The sequence below is a fragment of the Rousettus aegyptiacus genome, unplaced genomic scaffold (assembly GCF_014176215.1).
Source record: "Rousettus aegyptiacus isolate mRouAeg1 unplaced genomic scaffold, mRouAeg1.p scaffold_m13_p_10, whole genome shotgun sequence".
NCBI classification, from domain to species: Eukaryota; Metazoa; Chordata; class Mammalia; order Chiroptera; family Pteropodidae; genus Rousettus; species Rousettus aegyptiacus.
The window spans coordinates 52,104,292-52,117,037 of record NW_023416285.1 but is presented as its reverse complement, the minus strand read 5'-3'; the positions used below and the strand labels follow the sequence as shown (position 1 = coordinate 52,117,037).

Below are 12,746 nucleotides of genomic sequence, written 5' to 3'. Positions count from 1 at the left end.
CTTGATATAATCATGTAACTATTTTCTCTTATTCACACAAATAAATACAGCAAGAAGTTTCCATTTGAACAAGAAGTAAAACATTAAAAAGTAGTTTCCAAATGTATTTTTAATACCTAGTGTACAGTACAAGAGTCAAAGGTTATAAAATGCCTGTTGTTATTAAATATTGGCCATTTAAATTGTTTCTGTGAATTTTAGTGTTTATTGTAAAAGAACTACATTTTCCTCTAGTTATTCAAAAAGGACAGATCACAAATATTCCAAAAGCATTTCCTAGCTGAGGGATTTTAGTTGGATGAGAAAACGGAAGCTCTCTTCCATGCTTTTTGTTTTGTTTGCTTTCCACTGGTTGTCTTAGTAGTGACGGCAGCAGTGCTGCTTGCCAAGAACTAATCCACAATTCTCACCTCTGCAGAAAGTATTGTTAGCCTTACTCCTGGAAATCCAGAAGGGTTTACCCCTATAAGCATCAAGTTTTCTAAGTACCAAATAGGGATCAAGAGTCCAAGGGACTGGTGTAGACAAAGTATCAACTCTAAGAAACATCCAAAAAGCAGGAAAAGAGAAGGTGTCTGCTCACAGTCAGGATGTTCATATGGCAACCAGTGGTGTTTGGTGTTCTGGTATTCAAAATGGGAGTTACGTTGCTGGCACTGCTGTGCTCTGAAGTCCTCAAAGTGTTTTTGACATTCTTCTGTATTACAAAGCTGGTACTCAAAATTAACACCAGGACAATCTTGACCACCATTGATGGGCCTAAAGAAAAGACAACATTTTAAAAGGCCTTTTGGCTCTGGTCCAGCAGTTGAAGCTTGCAGAAACAGTGCTCGGGGGCAGAAAGCCAGAGCTTCTGAGCTGCCAGCACCAAGTAAATGAACTCATACTTCCTAATTTCAATCTCTTTCCAAAAGCACCATCCTCTCTCTGCTGGGGGTTGGGAGGGTATCCCAAACTCAACTTAAAGCAGCTTTTCAAACAGTATATTTCAAATGCATGGCAAAAGTATATAAAGAAAAGGAAGAGATACACACACACACACACACACATATACACATACTCAGGAAATTTATATTTTCTACATTGTATAAAAGATGTAGATGCAACCCAAAGAAATTTGGACGACAGCTCTATGCCTCAGTTTCCTCATATCTAAAATGCAAATATTAATCCCATCTTCCTTAGAGAAAAACTGAGAGGACTGGATGAGTTAACATATTTTAAACATTTAGAACAGAATATGGCTCATAGTGAACCTTAGCTGCTCTTATTACTACAATTTTTATTGTTTTTTGACTTCTGCTAATACTAACATCATTTCTTCCTCTGAAGACAGGTATATGACACTCAGTGTTTATAAAATACATGTTCAGAACTGTCCTGCTTCCAGAGACACAGGACTGCTCACATGTTAAACCCTAGACAAGGAAGAATGTCCAAAATTTAATATTTTGGTTATTTTTTCCCCTTAGAAAATATATTTTGCTGAGCGTATAAAGATTCAATCAATTTCGTTTGGGTAAGCAAATGGATAACGTTACTCCCAATGGTTCTTTGGCCTTCTTTTACCACCTTTCTGTTGCCCTGCTCTGAAGCATCCCCCTTCTAACCCTGGGTGTCTGTGGTTGGTTCTGCTTCCACCCTGATGTGCCTGTGTTCCTTGGAGGGGATCTCATGGCCTTGCTGCCCAGGCTCTGAAAGCACGGTGATGGAGTGATGGGCTTCCCCTGCTCAGCTCCTTAATATTCCTAAACAGCAATTTACTTAAAGTCTCTCCTCTTCACTCGAGCCTCTCCTCTTCACCACTGACTATGCTTCACAAAATTGATAAATGGAGATTTACCCAAAATAGACACTTAAACCCTTAGTTGTCATGTTCTATATTTTACATGTACTTCATGAAACAGAATACTAATAATATTCTATTGAAGCATTTTCTGGCCTATCCAAAAATAACCAGAACTGTAGGGGTCACACTCACATTGGATTATTGCACTGACGTGTCCTGAAACGAACACCAGTTCCACATGTCCGGGAACAGGAGCCAAATTTGGTCCATGATCCCCAGTGGCCATCTTGTTTTTGTTGATTAGCATTCTTCCACATGCAATGGCCCTTATAGCACCACTTAGGAAAATGACAAAAGGCAATTATGAAAATCATGCATCTGCTAAAGCTGAGGTTGTTAAATAAGAACCACCAATTGAAAGGCTCCATTGTTCCCTGCCCCTCGAGTGAAAACGCATTTAAAATTATCCCCAAAGCAATTATAACAATAAAGTTCTCTATAGAAAGGTTAATTTAGACTTGCATTTTTGAATATAAATTTTAAATGATGCATTTATGGGTGAGTATCAAACAACCAAGAAGAATGATTTTGAGCACCCAATTTGCACAGCAGGAAATGTGGAAAATTGGGTCCCAGAAAAGATCATGAGTGATAAAAGACCATCTGACTGGGAAGAAATTAAGTGGGGACTATTAGAACCCTGAAACCATAGAGGCCCTTAGTTTACAGGGCTCAGTGTACAGCAGTTAATTCTTTTCACTTCTACCATTTTGACTTGCTTTTTTTGTCCTATATACAATAGAAGTGTTTCTTAGAACTCAATGTTGGTAAATTTAAATATAACACAAATATATTTAGGGAAGTTGGATGTTCAGAGTTGATTTAGATCATCTTTTTCATAAAGCAAAAACGAATCAACTCATTATTGATCTTGTTTTTTTAGTCAAAAGTTTCTAATACTAAATCTTCTCAAAGCAGCAAACACACTATATGTATTGTGTCTAGCAATAGTGCCTAACAAAGTTTACACATGAATAATGGCAGGTTTTATTATTATTATTACGCTTATAATTTTCATAGCAAGTACAGTTTATAAACATTTAAAATAGAGCTTGAAAGAGTTTTAAAAGAACTAAAACCTAAATAAATCTTCTTTGCCAGCTTTTGGTTTTGTCTACAATATCTTATTTCCAAACTAGTCAAGCCACTTCAATTTGAGTTCTTAACATGCCTTTGTTCAGGGATTAGTGATCTTTCCCCTTATGAGTAGCATAGGTTGGCACTTGGCCAGTTTCTGAGCATTCAGACCTGACTACACAATTTGAGATTTAAAACCTCTGGGCATCTTTCCCAAAGGAGCAAGGCCAAGAGCAAGGACTTTATTTCTGAACAAATTTCACAAGGAGTGGAAGGCCAGCAAGTAAATCAAATCCTATTAATAGGGGCCCAACTATTCTGCTGAGCTGCCTCTTCCTAGTCCATCAGAAGTGGGCCAAACAGTAGTGCCAAAGATGTCAGATTCTGATCCCTGCAATCTGTAAATGTTACCTGATCTGGAAAACAGACTGTGCAGGTGTGATTAGATTAAGGATTTTGAGATGGGGATTATGCAAGTAGGCCCTAAATGCCATCCTGTGTATTCCTACAGGAGAGGGGTAGAGGAAAATCTGCTCAAGAAAAGGGGCACTGCGGTCACAGAGGCAGAGACTGGAGTACTGCAGCCACAAGTGAAGGAACGCAGGCTGCTACCAGAAGCTGGAAGAGGTGACAACAGGTTCTCCGCTAGAGCTCCTGGAGAGAGTATGTTCATGCCCACACATTGATTCTGGCTCAATGAAACTGATTTTCAACTTCTGGCTTTCCGAAGTGTGAGAGAATTAATTTCTGTTGTTTTAAGCCACCAGACTTGTGGAAATTTGTTACAACCCTCACTGGAAATAAGTACACAATGTTACCGCATTACCATAATGAAACCTCATGTACTACGGTATTCATGAAAAAGACAAAACGACTATGTTCATCATTCTCCAGACTTTAAAGATAACTATTATGCCACATATCTTAAAACTTCATTGTACAAATAGATAAAACTCACTTTTCCAGCAGCACATTCAGTCCCATCAAGTGGGGGTCCCTTTTTAGTCTTACAAAAGTAGGGGTTATCGGGATGGCTACACCACAGCTGTTTACATGGGTCAAAGGTTCGGAACTAGAAGAGAGAGAATCAAAATCTCAGCTAAGTACAGATAATATGACATGCACCAACAATATCTCCTACGCGGTTTCCTTACATTCCATTTCTTGGGTATTTTAATTTCAAGTTAATAGTCAATGTTTCAGCATGTTGAGAAAAAAAAATACTGTCTAAAAATTCCAAGTATAGATTAATTTTGCTTTTCTAAAACAATAGTGATAAACAATGATTTGTCTGGGATTGTCCAATCAACGCAATATTTCTGCATGCTATTTCTCTTTTGTGGTTTTCAAATAGACAATATTGTAATTTTAAAAAGTAATCATTATGAATATTTTGAATGTAAAAACATAATGATTTTACACATCTCAAGCTTCTTTTTATTCCAGTATGAACTAGTCAAATATAAATAATAAAAATGTCCATAATGAGCTGACTAAAAACAGAAGATACCTGTCAAAGTTTCTAGGGATAACAAACTATTACAATACATTCATGTGGTTTATAGATATTTTCCATATATTTGAGCTTCACAATAATCTATGACTGAGAAATATGGGTTAGAAGGCAAGGCTATAGTTATATTTACAAATAAGACAGTAACAGAGCCAGACTAGAGTCCTGGTTTCCTCGCTTAAGAATGTCTTTTTGTTTTCCTAAAACACCACATTATAATATTCAAATGTATGTGTCAGCACACATATTTGTGTGTGCTCTTTATTCATCTGTTCTTTTAACATCTTACCATTCTTTAGATAGATAAAAAATAGATCAAACACCAGTTTACCCACATGTCATTGCCTACAACCAGTAATTATCCACACATGGCCTTACAGTCAGAGCTTTTTCTTAATTGGTACTCATTTTGGACCTGAGTTTTTTGTTCTAATTTCTATTATTTAATGCAGAAATTACACTTCTCCACAATATTAACCCAAAGCTTTAGAATTCTCAGGTTGAAACATTAATGCAAGCAATTAGGAGCTGACAATGTATGTATAGTTTACAGACAGACCAAATGGCTGTAGAATTCTGCATATGGAAAATTTCAAACATCAGACCAACTTCTTTTCTGTACTATTAAATACTTATTATTCTTGCTCTAACACATAAAGCATGCTCCAACATATAAAAAGCCATTTCTTCTTCTTCTTTTTAATGAACTACTGAAGTTCAACATGGAAATTTAATGAAACATACCTATAATCTGAATAGCTATGTGGAAGACTGGCTTTACCAGATTCCCCTGAGCATTTATTATGTGTCTGCATTATGCTAAACACTTTAGTTACATTATCAAATTGAGTCCTGACATCAAGTCTATGAGATAAATACTATCATTACACACATTTTACATACGAGGAAACTAAGCCAGAGAGGTTAAATAAGATGGTCAGAGTCCTATATCTAGTACATGTCAGATCCAGGCCCTGATGACCTATTGGTCTGACTATGAAGCCCATGTTCCTGATCTCCGTGATTCCCACATGAAGAGATACCAGCACAACTCTGATTTCAATATCCAGCTCCCCTATTTATCAAGTGTGTGACTTAAGCAATTGCTTAATATCTGTAAGTTCTGGCTTTTTCATCTGTAAAGTAAAAGTATACCAACACCCATCTAGTCTGCCACAGGGTTAAATAGTACATTTAAAAAGATAGTATATTAAAACACTTTAGCACATAGTGACATAGTGAACACAAAATCGCTGGTAGATATTTTTAGAATTGTACCAGTGAGTCTGTAAGGTTCACCAAATAGAAGCCATACAAATAGATTTAAGATGCAAGATCTAAATTGACTATGAGTAACATACCGCAGTGCACATTTTGTAACCAACTCCAAAGTCAAAACGACATTGCTCATCCATAGAATAATTGATTCCAGGAAGTTCTGGGAGTTTGGGCCAATCATGTTCAAAAGGGTCATCAAGGAGACAGTCATAGGAACTGTAGGAAGAAGAATATTGCATGTGGTTAAATGTGTGTTTTTTGTTTTTTGTTTCTTTATCATCTCCTAATGAAAAAGTAATCTTAGGTTACATACTCTGAAATTTCATCAAATCATAGAGCAAGACCACAAAAGCATATCTTTAAGGGTTTTGGTTATAATTACATTGAAAAAAGTCCTTCACCCTTATTCATTCCAGGAAAATAAGACAAGCATGATTTAAGGATGCAGTAGAACTGTGACAGCTTTATTAGTGTCCTTAGCTGAACTCCCACATGGCATGGCAGAACAAATGCTGACACCATGCTATACGGTATAGGTGGTAAACTATGCAGGCACTGCAGAAGCATCCTTTCCACACCCTCAACTCGAATCTGGCCATTAGTCAAAGATTCCAGAAAGAATTTACTAAAAAGAAATCGTGGTTTAAAAAAATCACTTAAATTCTAGGTTTATGGCTTAAAATACTGTGATTACATTATGGAACCATTGTGTCAAAAAGTGAGTCACAAGAACACATTTATTTTTTAAAAGTTTTCCTTTACTGGGAGTTTTGTTATGATCAAGGTTCTAAGAGGCAGTTTCAGTTCTGTATTCCTGTTATAACATAAATGCTCTCATGACATGCAGAAAGGAACATACTGAATGTATCTTTTCAATTCTTGGCCACTGCATCGGGACCAGTGGTAACGATGAAATGCCGCTTGCACCAAGGGAGCCATGACACTTCCCATGGCAGTTTCATCACCGCACCTGTTGCCTTGTCCATCATGCTCCATTCCCAACCTAGAACACAAAGGGAGGCTTCACTGGTAAGAATATAAGGGCCCTGGAGTTTGCTTTATTCATGCTTTAAAAATAAGTATAGCAGGCCCTCGAACAACATCATTTTGTTCTATGTCATTTCCTTGTAACATCAATGAGATGCTGCAGGAACTTAACTCTTGTTTATATCAATCAGCCTATGGTAAAATTTCTTTCATTATACGCTATTTTGGTTAAAGCTGCAGAACCTATTGACGACATTAAGTAAGGACTTACTGTATAGGGAAATGTGTATTTTTTACGTTAACATGGCTTTTGTGGAGGACTTACGGATGTTGTGAAATAGAGAAAAATATGACAGAAATGCCTTTCTTATTCTATAGCTATGAAAAATGCAGGAGTGTCTCTGTAAGCCAGTCACTCATTCAGTTTCAGTGCATGACCTCTTCTCTGTTTTCAGCTCCTCACACTTGGCAAGGGACAAGAGTTGCATGCTGGCATGCACTCTGCCCAAAGTGTTAACAATACGGAGAGAAGAAGTAAAGAAAAGACTTTTTATTTTTTCACTTTATAGCTGTCAACAGTGACTTACACATGGCCAGTTTCATGGGCTACTACAAAAGCAGATGAAAAACCATCCTCATGATTCAGTGTACAACTTCTCACTGGATGACACATGCCTGTGACTGGAGCATATCCTGTAGAGAATAACAATTACTTTTATTTTCATTTTATGAGAAAATCCATTAAGAATTACTACTGGACTTTTGCCTAGGGGTGAAAAATGCCTTTCAGGAAACAGAGACAGCATTGTTTCGCTGCTAGCATTGTGCCACATTCTCTTGGGAAAACCACAGGTAACGGTCTCTAAAAAGATTCATTGGGTCTGCATTTTCTCCCTTCCTAAGGGAAGGAACTGCCCGGGTTACCATTCTGTTCTGCCCACCAACTAAGCCTTATCTTCATGTTTTAGTGAATGGTCCTTCGCATCATAATACCAATGAAGAGAGCCAGAAATTCCATCAACACTGAAAAGAAAATTGTCAGTCTACTTTTTTCCCAAAGCCTACATCAGAATTTATTAGATAAATGTAAGCTGACTTTGGAAGAATGCTCATTGGCAGTAGTCATGTCTCGTGGCATCTCTTTTCCCATTCCAAACACTTAGTGGGAATCCCACTGCATTTTACAGCATCCCCTCCATACCCCAAGTGCGCAACTGTTATTTTAAAGGCAATTATACTTTATTATAGCATTTAAGTGGCATTTAACATTGAGAATTCCACAGAAGTCACTGGAAGCAATAGAAATGTACGCTTGGCTGATGCATGGTGGAAAGTGGTGGTAGAAATGTGAACATTTGAACAGATTTGGGATTGCTTTTGAAAAATCATGCCCTTAAGGTTTTCTTCTACATATTAATGGAAATACCTTGCATTCCAGCAGGTCCAAAGTCTTGCCTGGTTAAGAAAATTGCATGATCATGGTGTTCAGCATGGTTGGGATCAGATTTTTGTTGTTGGCAAGCCCAGCGACACACATTCTCCAAGCTTCTGGATGGGTTTCCCCTTTCTATGAGGCTGATGGACTGAGAGGGAACAATTTGTTGAATGCATACATAATATTTCCCCAAAAGCTTCCTTAATAACTTTCTCTGAAGTCAACATTTGGGATTACAGTTTTTAAATAATAATATTTCAATAATATTATTTGGGGCTTGTTTAGATACCTACTTTTCATTGGGAGTTCTAAATGTCTACGAAGGATATCTTTATTAATAATATTACCTGCGTGAAAGGCAACTGATACCATTTATGGGAATATGTGATGGTGAGATTTGTTGTTAGGCAACTCAATGTTAGTGATTTGGTTAAGAATTCTAGTAGTCTAAATATTTTCTAATTCAGCTTAGATTTTTAGTTTCATAATATATTAAGAATTAAAAATGGAGAGAAAGGTTATAGCATAAGCCTTATCCTGAGCTGTTAAAGTTAAAGATCATTAGGTGTGTGTGTGTGTGTGTGTGTGTGTGTGTGTGTGTGTGTGTGTGTGTTTTGTTTTGTTTCGTTTCGTTTGTTTGCAGGGGCAGGGGTGTTCTAGAATTAATCAACATATGAGAAGAATATAAGTTCTTCAATGAGCTGGCAAAACTAGTCCAATCTTTGTTTATGAGGAGTGGTAAAATTATATAAACCTCACACTGAATAAAACAACTTCCCTTTTTAAATGTCACAGTAATGAAGAGGGGTGTACATTTATCTTGCAGTTTCAATAAATGGATTGAAGTTCCTTAGAATGTTGCTACTATCGCATTATGATCAGGAGGTAAAAGTTCAGAGGGAAAGGGTCCATCCTTCAAGAACCCAGGAGCCACACTTACCAGAGTAGCTCCAATGGAATGAGAAACTGAACTTGCAACCCCCAATTAGTCCCCACTTGGCTGACAGGCTAAGAGTTTTGTTATATTTCAGCAAATGTTATTATCAGTGTTTACATTCTTAATAAAATTAGCTTGGTTTGTTATATACTGATCACAAACTTCTCCAAACAAATGATTTAACAAGCATTTGAAGGCTATTAACATCTCTGGCTGGAGCTGACTTGTACTCAGTGTTAGTGACATAAAGTTGGTTGGTCAAGTTAATGGGACAAAGATCAATGACCCCCTCTCATCAGATAACAAGTGGATATTAAATACACAATGAAATGCAAACACGTGCATTTTTCCAAATATATAATTTCATTAGTATTTCATAACCAGGAGAATTTAATTATGGAAAGAGGCCATATAATTTTAAATGTCAAGAAAATTGCCAAGTTAGTCATGTCCCCTACGTTTTCTCCTCAAAGAGAGAAACCATTCCATCCTTTTCATTATATCCAAAGACAGGGACACATCTAGTGTCATTCGAAAGACAAAGTTAATTACATTACATGAAATGTATACTGTGTGCATTTTGATACAACTTTTAATTTTCAAAGAACTAAAACTCTTTTAAATGAAAATATTCACTGGATGCTTCATTTTTAAGTGGAAATATATACAGGTAAATTATTGTTTTTAACAAATCATGAGAGAGCAAGGATCTTTGTTATTTTCCTTTGCTGATATATTTGAAACACCTAGAAAGTACCTGACATATGACAGGCACTCAGTGTAGATGTTCTGAATGAATAAATGAATCATAAATTTAATAACAATGACGGACTAAGGAAATTCTTTTTCCTTATAATGGTATCCATTTGTTTTCACTTACAGTCATGCCTGAAGTCAAGATTATGATCTACAACTCCATTACACAGAGGCAAACAAAGTAAATGGTACCAGCACAAAGATCATTCATCATCTGCACGAACTTGGAGATCTCCACTCACTGTGGCAATTTCTCTTGGGTTCAGAGCAACCCAGGTTAATGTGATACATATCTATGTCACTTGTTAGCTGCAGTTTCAGCAATTTAATCTGTTCTTTAACCCAGTCCTTACTTTCCATAGCTTATTTTAAGCCAGTTTTAAGCCAGTTTTTAAGCCATATTTTAAGCCAGTTTACCTTTGCGTATCCCAGCATGATCATGCGTACCAGGACCACATTTATATGCACTCCTAGGGACTCGTCATGGTAAATTTCATTCACCTAAAAACAAAGCAGATAATTACCAAAGGCAAGACAAAAGATTTCACGAAATGCGTAACAATTGAATGGATCAGCCATGCAATCACAAGCACTGAAGTCAAATCACTTTTTAAAAAACTTTAGTTTAAGCTGAACTCTGAAATGAAATTACTTACTGTTAGCTTTGAAATAATTGTTGAATATGTGATTTACTGATTTTGTAAACTCCAGAGTATGATGAAGATAGAGAATATGCTTTATAGGGGCTTCATTAAACTACTGTAGTATAAGAAAAGACTCCATGTGTGCTAAAATCCACATATAACATTTACCAAAAGCAACCACAAGAGGGTGACTCTAGTGTAATGTCTGCTAGCTTTGAGTGGCCGCAACCATGTAGAGGGAAACGGGCAGCAGGCATTTGCCTGCTAGGGTGCCCATGTCACTACCAGGGGTGGGACGTCTGGTTGGAGGAGACTATGGAAGTGAACCTAGTGTGCAGGGGTGGGGTCTTCTTAGTGTCCCCCTCAGCAGTGGGATAGCTGGGGCAATGATTATTTAGAGTCCTACAAAGTAGAAGTCCTTCAATATTTAAATTATTGTGAATGTATGGGTGCATATCAGATGAATGTCTGTCTCAGATATAGAGCAGAAGAGCAAAGCTGAGTCACTCCTTTTTATTTAATTTTTAAAATTAGGTTGAAATTTCTAAAGTGATTTTATATATTGTAAAATCATAGATATTAGAACTTAAGCAATCTCAGAGGTGAGTATAACATAGTTTTATAAAGACAAACATGAAGACTAGAAATTAACCAGTGAGCAAAGACACACAGTTAGTTATTGGCAGATATGACTCTACAGAGGACTGTCATTGTATTTTCTGATTAAGTTAGCACAAAATTAGTGTCAATAAAGAATGCTTAGTAAGTTCACAAGTGCCAGCAGGAGTGAGAAAGGTGAGGTTATCTGGCTAGATTAAAAAGTTAGCTGTTCTTGAGAACAGAGACCCAATATTTGTTAAAATAACTAAAAGAGAAATGGAAAACCAAGTGCAATTTAATTTGAGATCCAAGAGGATTGGATAGTGAACACAGCAAATTTAAAAGCTATAGAGAAATTTAAAAGCTATAGAGATAGACATAATCTCATAGAGAGGCGTTAAAAAGAAATATAACTCAAGAATGATAGAATGCTCTAAAAACAATAAAAGAAATTCATGAATCATAAAATTGTGAAATGCCACACAGATCACGATACAGACCAAAATATCTCAAATAAAATGTTTCAAGAATATATTGGAACTATACAGAACACCTTTAAAAACCAAGACTTAAATGTAACTAAAGGCATACTTACTGAATTTGTAAGTGGAACAAAAAAAGGAAAGAACAGCTAAGATGAAGATAAAAGATCAGATGAAGTTCGTATGTATGAAAGATGACAAAATGTAGATGTAGAGTCCTTTTAAATGGGGAAAAGCATGTATATATACACACATTCATTTACAAATATACACACAAGCATAGAATGGTAAGATTCATCTAATACTTATTCAAGATGGGCCAAGGATAGAAAAACAAACAAACAAACAACAACAACAAAAAACAACCCTGCAATCAGGTGTGCAGGCAAGTAGCTCATCCCCAAACTGTCCCACTATAGGACAGAGTACACCTGAAATATTGGGTTCCTTTTGTCTGTGTAGTCAAATAATACAAGAGAGGTGATGACAAACACAAATGTGTCCAGAGAAGAACAAAGAGAAAGGAACCTAGAAAATATGTCACATAAAAAATGACTGGGGATGCACAGTGGCTAAGAGCCTGACACTAGACACCAATAGCCTCAGGGGACATTGTGGTTCAACTCCTCATTGCTTGTGTGGTCTTCATCTTTCTGAGCCTCAATCAAATGGACATAGTAAGAACACTATCTCACAAGGTGAAGGTAAGAATAAAAATATTTAATTCATGCAAGTAAATTCTCAAAAAAATCTAGTGAGGGGGAGGGAGGGACATTAAAGAACGTTAGAGTGTGGGAAGTAGAAAAGAAACACCTACGAAGACTTAGTAGCTGCCATATGGAAAAGGGATTTGATTGACCCTGTATAGCTACAGAAAATAAAACTAAAAAACCATGGGTTCACATTATTAAAGGGGTAGAATTCTGGTCAATATAAGAAAAATTAAATGCTGGGCAAAAAGTTGTAAACTTCTTATGACCTTTTTTGGTCATGGGCAGATGCTCTTATCTTACTGCCTAATTGAAGACGGGCTCTCCCCTCCTCTTCTGCATTAATTAGCTGATAAGAAATTCCTAACACTATAGTTGCAATTAAAGTAAAAAGTCTGAAGCCACACCTGTCACTAACATTCATCCAGAGATTCATGGACATTTCGAGACTTCTTGTACAACAGCTGTTTTGAATCGG

At 36.6% G+C, this 12,746-nt stretch overlaps 1 protein-coding gene across 2 annotated transcripts in view; it reads right to left on the bottom strand.

The window, feature by feature from the left end:
- ADAMTS3 (ADAM metallopeptidase with thrombospondin type 1 motif 3) overlaps window positions 1-12,746 on the bottom strand; it is a 222,895-nt gene that overhangs the window by 26,503 nt on the left and 183,646 nt on the right. For both annotated transcript variants that reach the window (XM_016132936.2, XM_016132937.2), the window contains 8 exons: window positions 10,250-10,333; window positions 8,131-8,287; window positions 7,292-7,397; window positions 6,577-6,720; window positions 5,801-5,933; window positions 3,885-3,998; window positions 1,982-2,127; window positions 584-759 (listed from right to left, as the gene is read on the bottom strand). In XM_016132936.2, coding sequence (XP_015988422.2) covers window positions 584-759; window positions 1,982-2,127; window positions 3,885-3,998; window positions 5,801-5,933; window positions 6,577-6,720; window positions 7,292-7,397; window positions 8,131-8,287; window positions 10,250-10,333 — 1,060 coding nt within the window. The remainder of the gene's footprint in view (window positions 1-583; window positions 760-1,981; window positions 2,128-3,884; window positions 3,999-5,800; window positions 5,934-6,576; window positions 6,721-7,291; window positions 7,398-8,130; window positions 8,288-10,249; window positions 10,334-12,746) is intronic.